Genomic DNA, 23,742 nt, shown 5'->3' with positions numbered 1-23,742 from the left:
TGGGATATGGTGAGGGGGGACAAGTACATGTGGGACAATGATATGAGGTTTTTGTTTTAAAATGCTCCTCAACAAAAGTTTTAAAATTATTAAAATTGGTCAACAATATATCCATTTTTTCTTTTATGCTGTCAAGAGTGTTATCCGTAACAGTTTCTTCAGAGGTATTTTCTATTTTGGTATGCTCTGTACAAAAAAACATATATATATATGTTAAATGTATATAAAATAATAATAATTAAATGGTTTATATTATAAAGTGTGTACCATTAGTTTCACTATCTTCTGACATTTCCTCATGTGGGAAATGCTCCTCTAGCCATTCCAGAGTACTAGACATTTCTGTGAGGAAAAAAAAAGATAATATATTTTTTTTATCTAATACAGAAAGTTTATAAATATGAGTAAAATGAAGTACACTTACTATTTCAGGTACGCTAGGTTCTGATTACTCTGTAGGTCTGGTCTTGCTCTTAGTTGTGGAGTGTCTGTGAGGTAATTTTGTTGGAAGCCAATTTATCTTCTTTTGGTATATTCCATTTTAGAACATATTGTATTTAAATGAATGGTTAGTGTGTTACATATATGGGTTACATTTCTTATGTATTACTACATATAATATGTATGTGTGCTGCTTTGTGAATTTTTCAAATGTTACTATGTTATGATATAACAATTAAACATCCCCTCCCAGAGTTTTTAGGTAGTGGTACTGTTTTCCGAACATGTCGGCGGACATCAAAAAAGTTTGCGGACATCAAATTCAGTAGAAGGGTTTCAGTATGTTCCATATTACATGTACATAAAGTCAAAGTTATTATTGTTAAGTTGTGCTACTAAAAACCTATGAAATTCAGTGAAAAAACTTTCTTAAAGTGACGTTATGGTTCCAAGTAAAACCGAAAAACCCTTGAAATTCACCAGTTATGGTAAGCTAAGCAACCATAAGCAACCATAACTCGCGCCACCACCGTGCACTGCTAAGCCTAACACCCAGGACATCAAAGATGACATCACAAATGTCATTGATGACATCACTGATGACATCACATGTGCATTTACCTTTCATGAAAAGTCTGTACAGGGGATTCTTAGTGTAATGTTAATAAAAAAAGTGTCAAAGATTATTGGAATAAATACCAAGTGCTAATCAGTGCATTAAGCTATGCATTGATATAAATAGCATTCTATTATTACTTCAATCCAGTATACTAAGGTACTCATGTAGAAACATAGGCATTGTGTGCAGCATACATGATGGAGGTGCAAAATTCACAAGCTTGCCATGTTGAATAGTGAAATGATAACTGTTTTCATATTAGAGTTTTGCGTACAGTGAAACTTGTGATAAGTAGGTAATAAAACCCACTTACTACATAATTGCATTATTATAGACAAATCACAAAGAGTCAACACCACATACACATATGAATATATACAAGGGAATTGAAGTAAGAAAAAAAACAGCATTAGTAGCAGAAAGTGTTCATCACCTAACTGATTACCTTTATGCAGAGAAATGATTGCTCTGTTTCAAAGCTGTTACTTACCCTATCTATATATATCACATGATGTGTCTGGACCCTAAGGAAAATAGTGTGAGTACAACATATAAAAATATGAGCATATACAGGGAAAGTACAGTAATAAAAAACATCAAAACTATCAGAAAGTGCTGATAACTGCTGATAATTTTAATGCACAAAAGGATTGCTGTCTTTCAAGATTGTGTCTTCCCCTATGTATATGTTTCATATGATATGACTGGACCATAAGGGAATTATTGTAAGAACATACTTGAAGGATAAGTCTACAAATATAGTACATTTACAATTTTTAGTTCCTGACTGTTACTGAAGAAAATCATGTGGCCTAGATATGTCAGGAAAGGAAAAAAGGGGGCGTCAGACATGTGATGTCATCAGTGATGTCATCAATGACATTTGTGATGTCATCTTTGATGTCCTGGTTGTTAGGCTTAGCAGTGCACGGTGGTGGCGCAAGTAATGGTTGCTTATCTTACCATAACTGGCGAATTTCAAGGGTTTTTCAGTTTTACTTGGAACCATAACGTCCCTTTAACAAAGTTTTTTTTTCACTGAATTTGTATATAGTTCAGAAGATCTTTTACAAACAATGTTCATACAATTATCACAATTGAACATTAAATGTGTGGTCTGACCACACGTCCTTTGCGGGACCCGCTAAGGGACCAGGGCGCTAATAACAGACCCGCTATTTGCGGGCCCGTAATTAGCGCCTTCCCCATTCCCATTGAGCCCTATGGGGGCTCTAATGGGGAATGGTCTACAGAATGGGGATTTACCGGGTCCTCCAAGGTCGGAATGACCCGGTAAGTCTCCATTCTGTCAGACCGGACCCAGACCCGGGTTTGGAGGCAGCCATGGCGCTAATAGCGCCACGGCTACCTCCAAACTCATAATGACCCCCAATGGCTTTTTAAACAACCATTCACTGTGGACAAACCTCAGCCGGGTTCACTCTTGTCGACACAATGTTAACGGGTGTATTATGCTTCACCCAAATTCGCAGGCATCCCTCAACTGGGTACACGTTTGCCAAATACACAGTTCACTTTGCGTTCTCGCAATGCGGGATTCACTCTCGTTAGCTTTCCCCTTGCATCCCTCCATCGGGTTCAGATAGCCATTACTTCCCCTAGCTATCGCTTGGCATCCCTCTGTTGGGTTCACACTTGCCTTAGTTCACAATTTCACAACCTTATTAGAAAGCGGGGGGTTCCCTTCTCCTAGCTTTCTCTTGGCATCCCTGCATCGGTTTCACACTTGCCACAATTCACAAGACAGTTCCTTTAGATCCCTTAGGTTCTTCCTTTTACCCAAGTCTGGATCTCAGCCCCCGGGCAGGCTTCGCTTTATTCTCCTTCTTGTCAATGCATCAGAGACTTTCGATTGTACAAGGGGTTTGACCCGACCCATGTATGACCCCTCTGGCTCCTCACACTGGCCTTGCCAAGGGTCTCCTGATACTTGTAGTTTCAACAAAGGGGAGCAGCCAGAGTCCTCTGAGTGAGCGCCGACATTGCGCCTGACCACTCTGCAGCTGGTCCTTCAGTGGACTTTCTTTCAAACTTTAACCCACACAAGTTCTTTGTTCACAAGTTCATACATTGTTGCTGTTCGCAACATTCGGCTCAACACAGTCTGGTTTGCTATCAGTTCACTCCGACTCACCGGCTGTGCTGAACTGTTGGAGTTTCTTTTCTCGGAAGTCAAGGACGGCACCACAGTGGCAAGCGCTTCTCCCCGCTTTGGCTATTAGCGCGGGAGGGCCCTGTGTATTGTTGACACATGTCACACTATACGCCAGATGGACTTCCAGGTTTTATGATTCTTCTTTCAGAGGTTTTGCGGGCTGAGTTGAAAAGGGCAAGGGCAATTCCCTCCCAGTCATCCTCTCAGGTTTCGCCGCCTTTCTCCTCCGTTTGAACTGCCGGTCTGGAATAGCTGCTTCCTCATGCTTTTGGCCTTGCTCAAAGTGTGCTTTCGGGCTCTTCCTTTAATCCCTATGGGGAAGTGAAAGGGCCGCCATGTGTGTGTAATTGTCAATTGCCTGACTCTGCCTGACCCTTGATTTGGGACATGTCAGGTAAACGGCTCTGGTGTTAGTCCGTTGTTTGTTAGGGTATAGAAAAGTGGTTGTATTGGAAAAGGGGGGTGGGTAGAGTTTCTAGATATCCTATGGGGTAGAATGGGGAAAAGGTGTCATAAGGAAGGCGGTGGTTGGTTAACTTGGAAAGGTGAGCTGTGTAGGGTTTGTGAATTGAATAGGGGAGATCATGAGAAGCGTAGTGTTTTGTCACAACAGATTGGGAGTTTGGTAAAAGAGGGACATGGAGGACTGGGACACAGGAAAATGGGGCTTCTGGGAGCTAGTTTCGGCATGCAGTAGTGCTTGGGTTTCTAAGGGATTTGTCATATACGGAGGGCTCCTTGGATCTGGGCAAGAGTTTTATTGGGAGGAAGGGAGGCATATGTGGTACAGCATACAAAGGTCTCGGGGATCTCGTCCTCCTCCCCTTCTTCCCCGGCATAATACCGCCTCTCACTGGTAGCACAACCCCGGAGCTCCCCTACCCAGGTGATCCTTGCAGTCTCGTCCACTCCGAGGATTGGGATCTTAGAGCACCAGCCCTTCCCTGGCCACCTGAATAAGGGATTCTCAAGGTCTGCTTTGAAGAATACCCTCCGGTTTCTCACAATGTCCAATCACTAATGACAGAGTTCTCAGATGCGTTCACTGGCATTGGAAAACCTAAAGTGGAGCCTATATGGTTACACATAGATGAGTCAATACAACCGGTAGCTTTGAAACATCGAATCCCATTCTATCTGAGGGAGCAAGTGGAAAAAGAACTCGACCACCTTGCCCAACTGGACATCATAGAACCTGTGGATGGGGCCACCCCTTGAGTTTCCCCGATTATGGTTGCTTACCTTAGCAGCCGGACTCAATTTGCATCTGTGTTGATAGGCGTCACCCTAACAAGGCCATTAAGAGAGAGAGAGAGAGAGAGAGAGAGAGAGAGACGTATTGTGCAGACAATAGACCACATCATCGCAGACTTGCAAGGCACTATATTCTTTTCAAAACTGGACTTAATGTCAGGATACCATCAGCTCGTCCTACACCCAGTATCAAGGTATATCACAACATTTACAGCACACCGGGAACCTCTATAGGAGACTCCTTTTTGGGGTCTCTTCTGAGGTGGAGTTATTTCAGCCACCGAGGATTGAAAAGTGGATGCTGGTGCCGTTGGAGCATGAGATCTGCCTGACTTATTACCCTGGCTCTGATAATACCTAATCGCCTCCTCTCACCCGCAACAAGAATGTACGCAAGACCTGGAAGATATTGAAACAGAAGAGTTTGTCCATCTCCTCACAGAGGCCACCACCCCTAACTCTGTCCGTGCAAGAACTGTCAGAAGCCTTGGAATCTGACGAGTGTTTCCATTTGCTGGAGGATGTACTGACGAAAGGGGACTGAAAGTTATGTTATGTTATTTGGCATTTATATAGCGCTCTATGTATCATTGGTATGACCTCAAAGCGCCGGTAGGTTGAACGCCCTCGGGGACCGCAGTCCAGGTCAGTCGAGACAGTAAGATGTCATAGGGTGCTTGTGTGCACGATTATGTGCACAGCTGATGCAATTGCTTGCTGGTAGCTGCATCCTAGCATTAGGTGTGGTGGTATTTTGATATCAGTTGAATGTGTGCAGTCTGGAGGATCGAAACCAAGACTGGACTTGGTTCTGGCTGCGTTAGCCCTGTGTAGTATGCTTATGTGTGCAGCTAGACTAATTTTCGGGGGGTATAGCTGCGTTTTACCAGAATGTTGGGTGTTCATGAAGTATTGTTCGTATGTGAGCAGCTAGGCCGATTTGATCGAGGGGTTTAGCTGCACGCTAATTGCGTGTTGGTGTATAGTATAGAGTGAGCATAGTAATAGGAGAGGTCAGTGTCTGAGTGGAGATTTTGATTGAACATGATTTCCGGATTCCAAGTGGGCGTTTGCGAGTGCTCCGTTCAGAGTAAGCTTATTTGTGACTAAATGGGCGCATTCAGTGTTGTCATTGCTTGGGATCTCCTTTGAGCATTTGTCATTTGGTTGCAGGGTCTCAGCAGCCTTAGATGGTCTTAGTCGGTATTCTGGAAACGGACAAGTTTTTAGAGCGTTGTGGAAGGCCATGTATTCAAGGGTGTGTCGAATATGTGGGGTGAGTGAGTGCCACAGATTTGGTGCCAAGTTTGAGAAGGCAGATGCTCCGATCCTGACAGAGTTAGAGTTTGGAATCACTAGAAAAAGGGCAGAGCTTGATCTTATGGTGCGAGATGGGAGGCAGGGTATTATCTTCTCTTGTAGGCACCTTGGGCCGGTCTTGTGCACTGCTCGGTGGATAATGCATAGGGTCTTGAAGGTGGCCCTTTGTCCGACTGAGAGCCAGTGGCGGGTTCGGAGAGCGGTTGAGACGTGGTCTCTGTGTCCCAGGGTGAGAAGTTTGGCGGCAGCGGTTTGGGCTCTTTGGAGTTTGTTTAGTTGGTATGCCGGTGCTCTCAGGTATAAGGAGTTGGCGTAGTCCAGTCTTGACATATCAATAGACATAACTGCGGCAAGTCTGTTGGGATAGTAGAGGTAGGGAAAAATGCATCTAAGAAGTTTGAGGTGGTAGGTAGTGACAGCATTTTGAAACATTATTGATCTGGCGGGAGAGGGATAGGCCTGAGTCCATAGTGCAGCCTAGGTTTTTGACTAAGTTGGAGGGAGGGGGAGGGGAAGGGGCAAGAGGGAGGGGGGCCAAGGGAAGGTTGCCACGGGAGCGGTTGTGGGAGAAGGGCAGTATTGCACACACCATGATTTCAGTTTCCTCAGGGTTCAAAAGGAGATGGTTACTTGTCATCCATTGGTCAATATCCCAGAGACAATCTTCAAGGTCGAGACGTGGGTTGGTCCTTATCGTGGAGATTCTTAGGATAATTCATCAGCGTAGTTGTAGCAGGAGAGGTTGCGCGCGCAGATGATTCCTGTGGGCACTGATGGGTCTCGAGAAGCGCACGCCGCCAGCCTGCATGTCAGTGGTGCAGCTCTGGAGAGTCAGAAGTGAGCTCATATTCATGGAAGATGGTCTGCTACGAGGGGGCCAAAGGTGGTGGTCCCTTCCACACTAATCTCGCAGGTGATTGCGTTAGCTCACCAGGATCATCAGGGCTCAGCAAAGACCAAATCGGTCCTACGGATGAAGGTGTGGTTTCGGATTTAGAAGACTGAGTGGATGTCTTTGTAAAGAACTGCATCTGGTGCCATGCCTCAGTGCCTGTACGTGAACTGTGTATTGAGGCCATGTCTCAGAGTTGTCATCCGTGGGAAACCGTGCACATGGATTTTGGGTCCACGAGCAGGGACACCCACTTTTTGGTACTGATAGATCAATGGTCAAGACACCCAGAGGTTGGGTTTGTGGCCTCGACTAAATTGGTGGACATTGTGCCAGTCTTGGAAAAGATATTCGTATCGCATGGCTTTCCATGTGAAGTTTGCTCCGATAATGGGCCGCCTTTTCAAGGGCAAGGTTTTGCCAACTTCATGCAGAAATGCGAGATCAAGCATAGGATAGCTCCAGTCTGGCTGAGGGGTTCATGAGAACATTAAATAAAGTTTTCAGGATTGCTAATGGACATGGTCAGTGTCTGAAGACAGCATTGTATCAGTTTTTGCAGGAATATCCAACGACGCCACATTGTTTGACAGGTGTACCGCCGGCAGAAACCTTGTTAAAGAGATGCCCCAGTAGGTTGCTACCAGATGTGGGCCTGCGAGTTCCATGGGAGATTGACAATCAGAGAGTGCTTGATGACAGGAGGGAGAGAAATGAGAGTGAGAACCTCTGTAGAGGTCTACTGGATTATGACTTGTCTCTGGGAGACACAGTGCTGGTGAGATCTTGGCATCCAGAAGGAAAATTATCGACTTATGAGCCTCGTCCAAAGTATCCATGATAACAGCATCTACCAGCTATGATGAAGTCATCAGAAACGGATGTTTCTTCAAAACATGTGATACTGGGACCCCATGCAAGAGAAGGTCCCTGAAAATGATGATGGGTGGTATCCGGAAGCATGGGTAAAAGTGAAAGCAGGGGTGATGTTTGGGACAGTTTTCAAAAGTTAAGTCTTCATAGATGTCATTTTAAATTTATGGAGAAGGAGGAGTGTGGTGAGGTCCCGCTAAGGTTGGAAGCAAAGTACCAATAAAAGGGGTGTCCTGCTGGCACACCCGAGTGCACGAGCAGTCCTGAAACATAAGTACGTCTCAGTGTCTTGGGTGCCCTAGTTCCCCGCTCTCTGGAAGCCCCAACCCTCAGAATACTTAATATCGTTGAGATCACAGATCCGGAAGCCTCAATATTGTGGAAGGAAGAACACCCCTTCCGAATGCGCACGCGCAGAAAGAAGACCCAGTTCTTGAGCGGTCCGTCTATCCCTGTTTTCTAACTGTTCGGTCCATTACTTTTTCTTTTTCTTTTTTTTTTTCTTCCATGCACAGGCTGAGAAACAGGACGCTCTGGATTTTGCAGCTATCATCGTTATTCAGTTTTGTTTAGTGGACTTTGAGTGTATTTCTCAGGACATTAGAAACAGGCTGTGGACATGCTTACTCTGGGCACGCTCTAAGGATTAGTGTCTCATAGTCTGGGCATATTCTGAATTATGAAAAATAAAGCAGGCTGACACCGCCCTTCCGACCCCATTTTACTGAACATTTTATATTCCACCTTCTATTCATTGCTATGTTTGTGACCGGGGGTCCTCGGAGCAACACTTACTCCCTGCCAATTTAAAAGTTTAGGAACGCATAATTAACGTGAAATAGCCAATTACAACTAGATAACCAGAGGAAAATGACCTGGCAGGAGCCAACAAAGGTGAGTAATTTCTTTATTTGGGTTGAATCCTTTCCAACTATGTGATGGTGGACTATTTATTTGGTGTTTTGAAAGGCGCTCCATACAAAAACAGTATCTAAAGAGCACCAGGAAACGAGGAGGAGTAGGCGAGGGAGGGAAGAGGAAGGTGGGAGCACATATATGTCCGATATTAGAGTTTCCACAAAGTAGTTATGAGTTGCAAGTGTGCAGCCTTTTAAAATTATGGCCATGCAGGTGTCTCATTTTATATAATGTATCTAGAGCTTAACACACGTGAAAGATGGAGTGTGTAGGCTGACACCATGGGTGTCTTGGCTCTACAAAGATTCAGATGTTGCTTTAAAAGATGTCTTTTTTAAAATGTCGTTTTGTTAATCAAAATAACAATTGCGTTACAAGTATTTCGACAGAGGCGATTAAAACGTTATACGAATGACGCTGTCAACACCAAAACATACAAAGAGCATTGGGAAAGAGCATAAAAGGCAGAGGAGCGACAAGACATGGGGAGAGGGGCGCAAGACACTAGTGTGAGTACACTTTATTAGAAATAAAGTGGAGTAATGTGAAGAAAGCAGAGGAATCATGGATTCTCCACGGAGAGCGCACAATGAGCGCAGAGTTGGTGGACTTTGGGCTTCATTCTAAGGCTACCGGTATCCTGGTGGTAGATCCACTAGGATATCGGCAAATGTTAGTACCGTTTCCAGCACTCTGTCCTGACGAGTGCCAGTGTTAATCTCCATTCATGGAGTCCTACAGGACTCCATGTGGGGACTTGCCATCATTACCGGTGCCAGTGATAACTGCTTTTTTTGCCAGTAAGGGTGACTGTCATACCTCCACCTAACAGCTGGACGTAACACAGGTGCCCACCAGTAAACTTGTAGTCAGTGGGTTCAATAAAGTGCTGGTATACATCAATACTAGCACTTCATTACCGGACCAGCTGACTTACATTGAGGCCCTATGATGGTATAGAGCTTGGTGACTAATAGGCTATTGGGGGACAGAACAAGAGGACTCATGGAAAATGAGCGAAGGTGACATTGGGACACACACTGGGACAGAGCTCCAGGATTCATGAACTATGAATGGAAAAGCATGGTGCTCACCAATACCAGAGTATCCTTTTCAAACAATCGCTGGGAAAGCAGATCTCTACAAAACAAACTTTTCTGGACAGCTCAGACTATCCTGTTCCACGTCACGCTTCTGCTTAGTGAGGGTTCACAGCTTTGAAGTACACTATCAATGTTGGGATGACTTTAATACATTGTAAAGTGAAAACATTTCACAGGCTGTAGATGGAAAGAAACATTTATATGTGTACTATGAACTATTGCAAAAATGTTTTCATTCATGTCAGAACAAAAGCATATCCCACTGTAACTGTGCAAAGGTTATGGGTATCGAAATTGATTCAGCCGAGGGAACAGTGTGTACTGTCCCCTCCCCTGGTATCAGAGGCCCCTGTCCTTTCTTGGACTGTATAATATTTGTGCAACTGGCTCACATTTCCCAGTGATTGTGCTAAACAATATTTTACATTAACTAGATTTTTAGGGGATGGAGGGAAAAGGTTTGGCTAAAATTAATTAAAATTTTAGAATGGTTGTGCTTCTGAGTTGACATTCCTTTGAGGGGAGGAAAGAAAAGCCTTAATAGAAATGTATTGTTAAAAGATCTAAACGCTTTCCTCCCAAACACTAAAGCCCCTCTAGTAAAAATAAAAGAGACGAGTGACCTCAAATATCCAACCCTGGATCATGGGCAAACCATGCTCAAGGTTCAATGCAATCAAGAATGACCACGTATAATAATAATAATAATTTAGCATTTATTTAGTGTTATCAACCCTCAGGTATCTGAGCGCTGGTTATTATTACCCACGGTGTGTGGTGTGCGTTTATCGACCTCGGAAGAATAAAAGGCTGAGATTGGCCCTGAAAGAATTTCAACCTGCGTTAGCAGGCTCTGCACAGATGTTAAAGCAAGCGCTCTACTCGCTGTGCTATCGGACCAGTTATATGAAAATGAACAACTGGTGTCTGTCCTTGTACGCCCCTGTTAGATGGACAGTGGCCATGGACATAATTACCATGATTCACAGACACAGCATGGACAAACATCAAAAATACCATGGAAAGAATTAATAGAAAGAACAAGTGGTGACCATTTTTATACATGAACAACTCTTTCTATCCATGATACCATAGCCAATCAGCGAGTGGGTGCGCATTTTTCTCTGGAAAACAAGGCGCCTGAGGGCACACTTGCTCTCACGAAGTGGCTAGAGAGTATGGAACGGCGTTGACAGAAATGGGGGAAACACATCCTGATCTGGACTGAGCCCAAATGATGGCGTTTGGCGCATGAGGAGGGCGGGATGAACTCCAGGAGAGAAATAATATCAGAGCAAAGCTGTCTTCGGGGACTGCAAGTAGGAGTTGAGGGAGGCTGTTTTCCTATTTTGCGGATGTATCAATTCTGCGGATGTATCAGGGGCTTAGGGCTGAAATGCAGTGAGAAGCATGACCAGGCAGCAAGCAAGGAGAATCCCTGGACCTTTAGTGGCATTAGGTGCATCTGTAACGGTGCAGAAGATTCCTGCATGATACCTTCTCTGCCAGCACCAATAGCCAGTCCCCACAGAAGCACAGCCTGAGAACATACCCGGCTTTGTTAAACAGGCGAGCAGGTACACAGAACTCTGACCCTTACACCTCTTGGACCAATACATACTTGGGTGCTATACGGTACTGGTCATGGTGTTCTAACTGCCCGTAATGGAACCAGGCCTGTCTGAGCAGACCTGCTTGATCTAGCCACACAGCCACTACCTGGGAAAGAGGAAATCTGGCCTTTCTTTGCTCATTTGGCATAATGGGATCTTGCCTTACTGTGCCTACTTGGCATAATGGGATCTGTGGAAGATGCAACTATACCAGTGACATTTTGTTTTTTATCACAGGTGTTCTAATGTGATTCGTACTGGCAGAGGATCTTTATTATAGCCTTACAGACAGAGTGAGACGTCATTATTTCGGGATAGTGACCCGCCACCAAGTTATGGCCTGAGGCGAAGCTGAGGGCTATAAGTTGAGGAAGAATCATTATCCCAAGCGATAACTTGTGATGAATCTGTGGATGTGGTCCCTTTTTCACTAGGGGAAGCCCCCTTTCATGAAAACAATGATAACTATCCCGGGGGAAAGCAGGATTCTGATAAAACATTACCAACTTCACCTCTGTACCAGAGTCCCCTATGTATGTTGGTAGGGTTGAGAGCTCAGTTCCCTTTTTAAAAGTACTGGGACGAGGAAGGGTTCAACTGACTCACTAGGAGTCTTCAGGATCAGTACTGAGACGAGGAAGAATCCAACTGGTTCACCAGGCGTCCACACAATCAGTACTGAGATGAGGAGGATGTGCAGAGGCATAAAGATTACCTATAGGAAACATGTTGAATGGTCTGGTGTTTTCCCAAGTCCTATTGGCCAGAGCCAGTATAAAAGGGACGACCGCTTCAGGAAGTATGAGACAAGCCCTCCTTGGAGGAGCAAGAATCAGGTAAGTGTTCCTGCAGGAGAAGAAACTTTGGACTGGAGGCTCTGTCTGAAGGAGGGGTAACCTTTGCATGCAGGGTAAGTGCTGAGGACTGCGGGGGGAGGAGGTGCCCAGGAGAATCCCTTTTCAAAAGAACCGGACAGAGAGCCTAACCTTCCCTCGGGGTACCAGGGCGACCACATGCTCCAGAGCTGCCATACCACACAGTTCAAGGGGGAGTAGAGTGTAGAAGCCCAAAACAGAAGCAGAAAGCCTCCAAAACCGACCAAAGACTATCCAGAAAGGACCCCAAAGGTACAGGGGTGACCAGGACTGTTGCTAGGGGAAGAAGGGAGCAGTGGGATACTATCAGGTATGTATGCAAGCACTGACCTTGTGTCTGGATACGGTAATGGATGCAAATGGCTAAATCCCAGACAACAATCGAGGGTCTGGATTGGTCTGGATAACAGAACCTCGAGTGATTCGCGGGATGTAGCTAAGGGAAAAGACCTTCTGGCGTATAAAAAACTCTTTTCAGCTTGAGTGCACTGTGCAGAGAAGATGCATAGTCTGCTTGCAAGTGGAACAGAGCATACACCGTATGCAGTGAAGAGAAGCAGCAAGGAAGTGATTGGTATGAAATGCCAGGAACTCAGGGGTGGGGCGGAAGAGTGGGCGGGGAGAGATCAAACAAAATGAAGCCACCAGGAAACAGAGGTGTAGTCGGAAAAGAGACTACCGGGTGGACAGAAACGAAAAATGAAGGAAACAGAGAAGAATCAGGGAATGTCAATGCCTACTAGAATAGAAGTGACGCCTCGTTACCCGCATGGTTGTCTTTTATCTGGCGCTGTTGGTCTCCAGTTTGTAAGTACCAGTAGCTTCTGCTTGGACGCCATCTTGGGGGAACACTAGCATGAAGCTTTCAGTTCTGAACAATGGAGCTGCTAAGCGCCATCTTGGAAGTACTGTGTCTCTTGCTCCTTAGTGTTTCTTCCCCTTACGCTATAAGGACCAGGGTGTAGTCCTTTTCCTGACAGTATGCCCCCCCTTTGGGGGAAGAGGTTCAGTTTTCATAGACTCAAACCCTGGAAATCTTTTTAAGACCATTGAGCACGTACTGCTAAGGCAGATTCCTAAGAGCGATCTGATGGCCTGTAATCTTTCTAATCTATTAAATATTGTAAGAAGCCTCAGAAATAGCAAGAATTACAAATAGCCGTAACTTCAAATTCAGGTCCTTGTTCTGTAACCACAGGAGGGGGCACCCCTTAGTTTTACTTTTTTGAAGCAAACTGGTTTGAGGAATTTTAGCTGTGAGAAATGAAAAACTGCATGTATTCGTGCCCAGCAAGCGGGTAATTTTAAGTCGGTAAGCCACAGGTCCTAGAGTCTTTTCAACCTGAAAGTGGCTGAATTTACGAGGAGATAATTTGGATGGTATGACACATTTGGGTAAAAACTGCAAGGACAACCAGACTTTATCTCCGTTGTAGGATGGTTCTTTGTTTCTTTTTAAATCTGCAAAATATTTTGTTTCAGAATGGGAATCCTGAAGAGCAGCAAGGGCAGATGCATGGCCTTTTTTAAATGTCGGTAATGAGAGCCTCTACTGACCGAATCTTTTGAATGCCAGGAAGGACAGTAGGCAGTGTGAGACAGGCATGGTATATAGAGATACACAGTATCAAGTGTTATAGTTTCATAACCTTTATTTTCTACAATGCTGGGGTTGGTCTAATACCTAATTGGCCCTAACCTTAAAGAGAGAGTTCCCTCAATTGATGCTTCTAAGGTGCCATTGATGTCTGAAAGTCCAAAACCAAAATCTGTTTGTGTCTAAACCTATGCTTGCCCTCACTCTCTGATAAAAATGTGGTAGGAAGTCTCTTTAAAGGAAGAATAGTGATTCAAAAAGAAATGTATACCAAGGCTGATTTTAGATGGTCTTCTCACCAGGTGTGGCTTGTTTAGTATAATTAAAGTTCAGCACAATCAAAAAGAAGTTGTTCATGGCTTCTTCAACAATTCCCAATGCCTTTAGTTCCTGGGGATTCCCTTCTCTAAGCTTCAATCCTTCTGAATGACAAGTCAAACAAAAATACAACCCAGGTTTCTTCCAGGCTTCTCAGGGTTCCCTTCCCCAAGCGTATGCCTCCTTGTTTCACCAAACACAAGTTCACCTCTGTTAGGCCTCTTAGGGTTCCCTTCCCTAAACTCAGGCTGCTTCAGTTTCAAACACAAGTTCAGTTTAAGAACACTGTTTCTCTTAAGCCTCTCAGGATTGCCGTCCCCAACCTTAGGCCTCTTCATTTCAAACAAAACGTTCAACTTGTCAGGATGTGCCTTTCTACTATTGACAGTTTTTTTCACACACAACCTTCGCATGGGGTAATATCAGAGACTTTCGAAAACGCTGGGTTCTTGGCTCCTCCTAAGCGCGACCTCTCTGATCTTTGGCCCCTCTGTGTATTTCCTTTATTTGCTTTTCTTCTATCCTTTCCTCTTCCAGGTGCTTCCTGCACCCCTTGGTTATTTTCCACTTTGTTGTGCACACTTGCACCTTCTTGCTTTTCGCTCAGCTCGCCATGCCCCTGACACCTTCCCTTTGGGTTGACTTGCTCTTCAATGTGCCTCTTGCCCATTCATTTCATTGCCTTCATGAACCCTTGCACCTGTCTTTTGTTTTCCGTGCCTCTTGCACACTTGTTTCGTTCACCGGTGCTCACTTGCACCTTCATTTCACTTTCGGGTCACTCGCCCCCTTGTTTACTTCATTTTGCTTTCTGGTGATCACTTTTGCCTTTCCTTTACTTTCAGGTCACTCGCACCATTGTCATTTATCTTCAAACCTTTTTCTTCCTGTCTGCTCTCTGAGCGCCTCTCTCTCGCCTTTCTTTTACTTCCCACTATCTTTCTAGCTTTCTGCTTTGTGCCGCCTACAAATTCTGTCTTTTCTCCCTTCCTGCTCCAGCTAGCCGCACACACCTGAGTTTCTCTCGCTTTACCTTTACTTTACAAGTAAACACTTGTATGCGAGCGCGATATAAATAAAATTAACATATCATTTTACCTTTGAAACTCACCGGGTAGCGTTGCACTGGCGAGTGGTCCTCTCAGGGCGTATAGGATCGAGGTCAGGGTCTCCCCACCTGTGCCTCAGACCCCCTGGGACCGGCCCATGTCCGAAGGATTGAAGCATTCCTTCACATGCTGCCACCAGGACACTGGCTGCCTCAGTCCGACTCCCTGGAGACATGGCTCCCTAGCCACGCTGCAGCCCCTCACAAGCATCGGGCCAGTGTCTCGGCTCCCTGCTCCTTGGCTTCTCGGCTTCCTGCAGGATTCACATCTCTCTGTTGATTGTGCAAAACCACACCTTTCATACTTCAAACAAGAGACAAGTGGAGTCAGGTGTGAGTAGTCATTGTGAAATGCATGACCCTGTCTGACCCTATTAATGGGGCAACCTAATGGTAGTAGGTGGCAGTTTTCCTTTTGTTTCTCAAGGTGTTTCATGCAGGTAATCCTCTCTAATCTCGGTTGCCTCGTCGTCTTCCCAGTAGTAGTTGGAAATGGGGAGGGGGAAATGGTTTAGGATTGAAAACCATTTCTAAATTTTGAAATATTATTAGGAGATTGACAGTGAATAGAAGGGGCTCCCCTAGCCCTGTTTTCATACAATCGGGTTACTCCCCGCTTTGGTAGATATCCACCTACCCCTGAAATCCTGTCATAGAGGCACTGATCTTGATGCCCCCCCCAATCTCTTGGGTCTGAAATGTGAGGAGATAAATAGGTGTTGGGTTTAAAGTCATATTGTTGTTTCCTCTGACACATTTCCCTGTCGGCTTTTGTTCTAATACAGTATTCCCGGCTCTCTTGGATCAGGGACAATGGGGCCTGCATATCCCATAAAGCCTTCAGCGACTTCTTCCTCCTCTACTATTGTCGTGTTGGGATACCGCATCTCACATGGGCTATCCCCATGATCACAGCCCCGGATTCCCCTACCCAGGTGATCCTCCCTCGCTTGTCCACCCCCAGGGTTGGGGATCCAAGAGCAATGGCCCTCACCATGCCACCTGAATAGAGGATTCTAGGGGATTACAAGTGAAAATACCCCTGGGTTTCTCACAGCAAACATACAGGATGGTAGGCATAGGTGCAAATAAAAGGTCTGGCACTGAGGGGTGTGTGCATAGAGTTATTGTATGCAAATTCAGCGAATGGACGAAGATCACTCCAGTTATCTTGTGCTGCGGTCACAATACATCTCAAATATTGCTCTAGTGACTGGTTTACCCTCTCCGTTTGCCCGTTGGTATGGGGATGATAACCACAAGACAGGGCTCTATGTATTCCTAGAATCTCCTAGAACTTCTTATTTCCTCCCTAATTTTCTCTCGAGTATTCTACTGTTGCACCACTCTCTTTGGTCTCCCTAACACTCATCCTGCTCCTTTAAAATCAATCTATAATTCTTCTGTTCGTCTATTCTGTCTTCTCTCATATCGAGACTGTTTCCTCATCACTTGCCTCGCTTGGCTGGGGACCCTTTCACTCCCAACTCAAATTTCATTTTCTTTGCTTAGTCTTTAAATCTCTTTATGGGATAGCACCTATCTTGCTGCACTCATATCTTTCTACACTCCTTCTCGTCCTCTCTGATTTTCTTATCTCTTTAGGCTGTTGTTCCCCGTCCTCCATGCGCCCGTTTCTGATCTTTTCAGCTTCTTGCCCCCTTACATAGGAACACTCTCCCACTCTCTCTCTGTTCTATCAATGTTTATTCTCATTCGTCTATCTCTGAAAACACATCCTCTTCATTGCCTCTGATTGCTTGCTACAAGATTTGATGTTTGACATGTACTATTTATCACCATTTTGTACTGTCTTGTTTTTAAATATGTGCAGCGCTTTTGATTAAAGCGCTATATAAAATACAAATACAATCTTGCATCATTGAGCCCAAAAAACAGAGGTATAATGAGTTCCTCTGTCCGATATTATCTTGGTGGGAAGACTATGTAAACGAAAACATTGTTAATAAAATTACTTCGCCATTTGTAACGCTGTGGGAATTTGAGGCGTGGGTAAAAAATGTGCCATCTTTGTCAGAGAGTCAATAGTAAACATGATTGTGGTATTTTTGAAGGAAGGAGGTAATTCAACTATAAAATATGTGGCGGTATGTTGCCAAGCTTGTGTTAGTAATTGTTGTTTTACCAGATAACCAAATGGATGATGGTGGGGAACTTTTGTTTGCAGACAAATAGAGCAGGCGGCTACATAGTCATGTACATCCTTTCATACAGAAGACCACCAAAAGTGTCTATTGATCAAGTTCTGTGTGGTGCAAATCCTTTGCTGGCCTGCTGATTTGGTGTCATGGCACATCGATAAGAATTGCTCTTGCAATTCCGCTGTACAAAGAAACAATTTCTTATCCATGAAAAGAAGATCTTGATCATATTGCTATTAGTATAATTGTATTATTTCTTGTCGAGAATAAAGGTGTTCTTGACTGTGTTGTTTAACGAGTCTGATAAAATTAGGCACGAAAAGGATGCATGAGGGAATATATCCAAACGACCAGTCTCAGAATGGGATAAAGCATCTGCCTGTATATTTTCATTACCAGGAATGAAAGTAAAGCAAATATCGTAGTGGAAAAAAATTCTAGCTTGCTGGCTATTTTGGCACTCCATTTGTTGAAGAATCTTCAAACTGCGATGATCGCTTCTAACTTTAATCTGAAAGGGTGAACCCAACAATAAATGTTGCCATTCTTTGCACGCTCCTTTTGAAAGCCAGTAGCTCTTTTTCTAGTACTGTATAGTTTACCTCGGATGTCGTTAGGGTTTCAAAGAGATAAGCAACAGGATACTCTAGGCTATCGTCATGCCTTTTTGTTTTAATGCAGGACCTATAGCAGTGTTGGAAGCATCCGTTTCCAACACAGATGGTCGATCTTGATCGGGTTAGTTAAGAATGGGAGCAGGCATAAAGGCCTGTTTTAGGTCGTGAAATGCTGCTTGTACTGTATGGTTCCATTCATATTTCTTTATTTTCTTTCTTTAGCAGATTGGTAAAGGGTTGGATTCTAATTGAAAAAGTTGGATATGAATATTATGTAGAAATTGGAGAATCCCAAAAACCTTTGCACTTCTTTGACAGTAGTAGGCCATTTCCATTGTAGAACAGCTTTTACCTTGGAAGGGTCCATGGAGGTTGTGTTATGTTATGTTAAAGGTTCTTATATCGCACACTGTCACCACCTGGTTGGTCCATTGGCGCTCTGGTGGATCTTGAGGGTAAGGGGTTAAGTTAGTAGGACTGAGTTGGAGAAAGAGCAAAAGAGCTGTGATGCGCTGTTGGCAGCTTCAATTCGGTTTACACTGTTCGCTGAGTGTAGGTGTATTTTACGGTTGGTAGCCATCATGTGCCGTTGTGGGAGGCTACATGTAGTTTGTTTCGTTGTTGCATTTTAGTCAAGTGCGTGTGGTTTGTTGTTTTGTTGAGATGCGGTTGTGTTTAGTTCAGAGTTTGAGAGACTTATGCGGAAGGGTGAGTGTTTTTTAGTAGGGTTGGTTAGTGGCGATGCCCTGTCCTAGCCCACACTGTTTGGTGTGACTGCGGCCGGTGTACCTTCCCCTGTTGTTTATTCTGGAGAGTTACGCTTACCACTCCTATGTTGAGTGCAGACGAGTGGGACCTCAATTAACTATTCAGTGGCAGTACCTTTCCACGCCCAGTGTTCAGACTAAGTGCTGCCCACATCCCTTTCAATTCAAGTGGATTTTACCCGATACAATTGTCATCTTGCCAAAAATACACATCCCTTTGCTCTTCGCCCACCCAAGTGCGCAGCAACCACCACTCCCACCCGTTCCGCCGGGGCGGGGGTGCGTTTCCTGTGCCTCGTGGTCCATCAGTTGCGGGATCTGGATGCCTCTCTCCACATTTATTCCTCTAAGGCTCTCTATCTGTGGTCCAATTAGGCCGGACCCACCCCTCTCACCTGTTTCCCATTTGACCCTCTGTAGGGATAGGGACACCCAAGTCTTCCTCCCATTCGGACGGCTTTCTTCTTCTTCTCTGCACTCCACTCCGGTCTGTCCTACTCCCCTGTCCTTCATATGGGATGAACTGTTACATTGAGATCTCAGACACAGCAGCAAATGATAAAACACCTAAATGTGAGGTACCTCCAATATATGTATGTGAAGAAGCAACAGGGGGCGCTAACTCACAAAGGAGGAGCTGCCAGGAGCACCACGCATTGGAGAGGAGGTCCGGACAAAATAGGGAGAGTGAGTTAGACCCTGATGGGGCGAAGGCGGCACAGAGCACAGGAGCGATAGAGGGGGAAGCTGGCTGAGGTGAGGAGTGACAAGGGGAATGACTGATGGCCACAGTGTGGAATCAGGGAGGAAGGAGGGACTAATGGGCCCTTTTCTCTTGATACAGGAAGTGGAGGAAGAGGCTGGACATTTCGTGTGGTCTTGGTGATGGAGATGGAAGGTTTAGTTGCGCCGCCCAGCGCTGTCTGTGACCAGCCTGCATTGAGGGCCGAGCCATGGACAAGAGAAGTGCTGTTTCATTGCGCTGCCGGGCGACGTCAATCACAAGCCTGAGTTGAGGGTTGAACTGCTATGTAGTACCGCAGAGTTACTTTAGGCTGCACGCCCGCTTCCTCCCGGCGGTCCCATGACTCAGGACAGTCGGTCTCCCGGGTGGTTGGGGCGGGAGAAACTGTGTTATTGGGACTTGTCTACCGTTCATCCTCCAGACCTTACCTGGGTATAACAGGTGGCCTCCAAAAGTGTCAACAGTTGGTTGAAGACCAGGAGGGGGACAGGCATGGGCCACGCCCCTTTTCTTTTCATGGGGCCATTTTCCCGGGGCATTATGATCATCATCCAGCCCTGGGGATACGTTGGACAGTTCAATAAATGTTGTTATGGTTATGAGGTAGAGGAACTTTTTTGTGTGTAGAGATATCTTAAGCTGTACTTTCGCGACCCAAGAAAACCAAGACGGCCTAGACGCATATCGACGCCTAACTCGAGCAGCATCGAGATAAGCAGCAAAAAAACTGAAATAAATAACCTGGTGATGAACATATCAAATCAAACACTAACAGAAGATGAAATTAGTGTACTAAATAAAGGTTTATCATTTGCCCCAACAACCGATTTCGAACCTATTGAAATACATGTGGATCTTTTCAAATTTGTTCGGAAACTAAAATTAAAAAAGTTTTTTGCAACGCAAGTTGAAAAAAGAAAAACAGCATTACAAACCACAACCATAAGTGATATAACCATTGAAGACCTGAGTAATATTCACTTATTAAGATCTCTACAAGAACCGGGTGACTACCCAATGCATCAAACAATTCAGGAGTTACAAATACAACCAACCAGTTTATCCAGCAATTAATTGAAATCTAAATCTAAGTTCACGCCACAGCTATCAGCGGACAACATGGTGGACGCGTTTTACAAAGCCGTGACACAAGATTTGTACCATTTGAGAGTAAAATCCAAAACAAGAAGGAAAAGCCCTCCCAGAAACCTTACGGAAAAAGAAATAAAAGTGATACGAAGGCTACAATTGAATAAAGACTTGGTCATTAAAGAAGCAGACAAAGGTGGCAACATCATAGTAATGAATAGAGTGGATTACATTAAGATGGCTATGAACCACCTAGAGAATCCTAACTGCTACGAAAAACTAACAGCCAATCCTATACTGAAAATAACACAAGAATTGACAAGCTACATAGATGCCTGGCATCGCCAAGGACTAATATCAGGTGAGGAGAAAGTGCACTTACGCGTAACCAAACCAACCATCCCAACCATATACTTTCTGCCAAAAGTGCACAAGAACTATGAGACTATCCCAGAAGGGAGGCCAATAGTAAGTGGCATAGGATGGGCGATGGAACCTTTGGCGCAATATATTGACAATGTGATAAGACCTGAAGTAATCAAAATCAAGGCATATTTAAAAGACACTACAGCTGTCATAAGAATTGTAGAAGAAATCCAGTGGCAAGACACCTACTTGTTGGCGACTTGGGATGTGAAAACCTTGTACACATCCATTGAACACAAACTGGCACTAGATGCAATTGACTATACTTTCAAGAACAGATCTGCCTCTTACTTTAATTATGCATGCATGCTTAAACAAATGCTCATGGCAACCTTGGAGAATAACATCTTCATCTTTGATAATCAATTTTTCCGCCAAATTCGTGGGGTTGCAATGGGTGTTAAATACGCCCCGGCCCTCGCAAACATCGTGATGGGAATGTTTGAAGATTTATTTATATACCAATTACAAGATTTACAAAACAAGATAATCAAGTGGTTGAGATACATTGATGTTCTGATTATTTGGAATGGAACACCAGAAGAATTAGAGACCCTATTACATCACGTAAATGGGAACCAATTTGGCTTAGAGTTCATTGGGCACAGTAGTCGGTCAGAAATTAACTTTTTGGATCTAACCATCTATGTATCCGGGGATAAACTACATACTAAAACGTTCAGAAAAGAAACAGAAGTTAACTCGACACTTTATGCAACCAGTTGCCACCATAAACCAGTTATTTAGAATATTCCTAAAGGCGAGTTCATTAGAGCTAGACGAAACTGTACTGAATCATCACATTTTGAGAGAGAGTGCCAACTGCTATCAGATAGATTTACAGTCAGAGGATACCCAAAAAAATCAATCGCAAATGCAAAGAAAAAAGCCAAAAGCATGACCAGACAATTAACATTGTCTCAAAATATCAAAGAAGTACAACAAGACAGCACGATTCACTTTATTACTGCGTATTGCGCAAATAACAAAGAAATCAAGAGAGTCCTAAAGAGGAATTGGTACTTATTAAAGTTGGACCCGCATACATGTGAATATATACAAGATCACCCAACAATAGTAAACAGGAAGGCTAAAATTCTGAAAAGCATGCTAAGTCCATCATTTTTGCCGGAAAAAGGAGAAGAAATAAGACCAGAGGCATGGCTACATCAACCGCAGTCAGGTTTCAGAAAATGTGGCTTCTGTTCGATGTGTCACTATGCTGTACCAGAAACAGATGTTTTTGTAAACCAAGATGGTGTGAAAATAGGGATCAAAGAGCAAATCAACTGTAGATCCAAATATGTCATTTATGCAGTGATATGTGTTTGCAATATGATATACATTGGCAGTACCATTCGCGAGTTGAGAACCAGAATCAGGGAACACATTTCGGCTATTGGAAGCCAAAATAAGAACCTCCCGTTTTCCCTACATTGGCAAAATCATCACCAAATGCAGAACAAACAAGATATAAGGTTTGTTGGTCTGAAAAGAATAAAGATGGGAAAACGAGGAGGAAACCAAGAACTAGGCTTACGGCAGGAAGAAGCCAGATTAATCTGCCGTTTCAAAACGGTGGAAAAAGGGTTACATTCGGACAATGAAATGGTACATTTTCTCTGAATGAAATGGAATGGAGATTGGAAACCAGTTTTAGAGACTTTTCAAAAAGGTGTTTTTGTCATTGTAATTGTTTTAACTATCACTGTGAGAGTCTAACTCCTAGAGATATTTTTGACCAACAAACGACAATTGTCTTACTACGAATACATACTCTCTCAGATTTTTGAAATATTATCTAGAATCAGGGCTCACTCACAATGAATGTATAACAATTGACCTTTGAAACAAATAAGACAAAAAAGATGTTCATACATATAAATCACTTAAGAATTATTCAAAAGTCCTGGCTCATTCAGAGGTCCTAATTGGGGAATATTAAACAACGAATAATTAAACAGCCATTTAGAATGTAACGATTGAAAAGAAATTAAAATATCGTAACAGTCAAGGGACTACTATAACCAGAATCTTCTACACCCAACGTGGAGGTGGTTTTGCGCAGGGCAAGTTTAAAACGAGAAGTCCCCCTTCTTTAAAATAAACGGGACATTGAAATTGTAAACCAAATAACACTGCCTTTTAGTAAACTAACATTAGTTAAACATACTGATACTAAACATGTAACTATCACGGGAAATTAGAGGTATGTTGAACGTGCCGTATAGTAAAATATAGGCAGGCATCCCAAAAGATGGCCGCTAAGGAACGCGCATGGAGAGCAAAGAGGGACTGGAGGAAATAGGCTCCATATTAACAAGGAGTCAACTCCAGGTAAAATGGGACCCCCGACGCGTGAGACACGAGCATTATAATTTTCAGGTAAGCCCTTATTCTGGGTGGGAAGCCCCCCGTGAATAAGCACGCAAGCTCTTAACCGTGCGAATGAATTAGTATTTGGTTAAACGAATTCGCGCAAGAGGCAAATGTTGTAAACACGCGTGCCCAGTATGTTTATCTCTCCCATAGTAGTGGGGAGAAGCACCATGTTACTGTAGCACACAGAACTTTTTGTAGATGATGTGGGCAAACAGAACTAAGCCTTAGAACCACAAGGATAATACGAAATATACAATAAGGTGACGGAGGGAATTCTATGAGTGACTTTGGACAAATAATGAAAGATAATATATGAATGAATAACTATGGTTTCAATACAAACATTAACATAGAATTGAGGGACTCAGTACGTGAGTGTTGAACATTGGACCTTATATAATTATCAATACAGATTGACAATATCATATCGAATTTTGTGTTTAGGAG

At 43.9% G+C, this 23,742-nt stretch overlaps 1 protein-coding gene across 3 annotated transcripts in view; it reads left to right on the top strand.

The window, feature by feature from the left end:
• LOC138521162 (zinc finger protein 510-like) overlaps positions 1-23,742 on the top strand; it is a 392,105-nt gene that overhangs the window by 50,077 nt on the left and 318,286 nt on the right. The window contains exon 1 of one of the 3 annotated variants that reach the window (XM_069633750.1): positions 8,294-8,469. The exons of the other annotated variants lie outside the window; for them this stretch is intronic. Within the exon in view, the coding sequence (XP_069489851.1) occupies positions 8,446-8,469 (24 nt within the window). The 5' untranslated portion in view covers positions 8,294-8,445. Of the gene's footprint in view, positions 1-8,293; positions 8,470-23,742 lie in introns of those variants that run through there. 3 annotated transcript variants of the gene reach the window in all.

This window comes from Ambystoma mexicanum, chromosome 13 (assembly GCF_040938575.1).
Source record: "Ambystoma mexicanum isolate Mex_15411 chromosome 13, UKY_AmexF1_1, whole genome shotgun sequence".
NCBI classification, from domain to species: Eukaryota; Metazoa; Chordata; class Amphibia; order Caudata; family Ambystomatidae; genus Ambystoma; species Ambystoma mexicanum.
The sequence above is the reverse complement of the archived record's forward strand: the minus strand, read 5'-3'. Positions and strand labels throughout refer to the sequence as shown.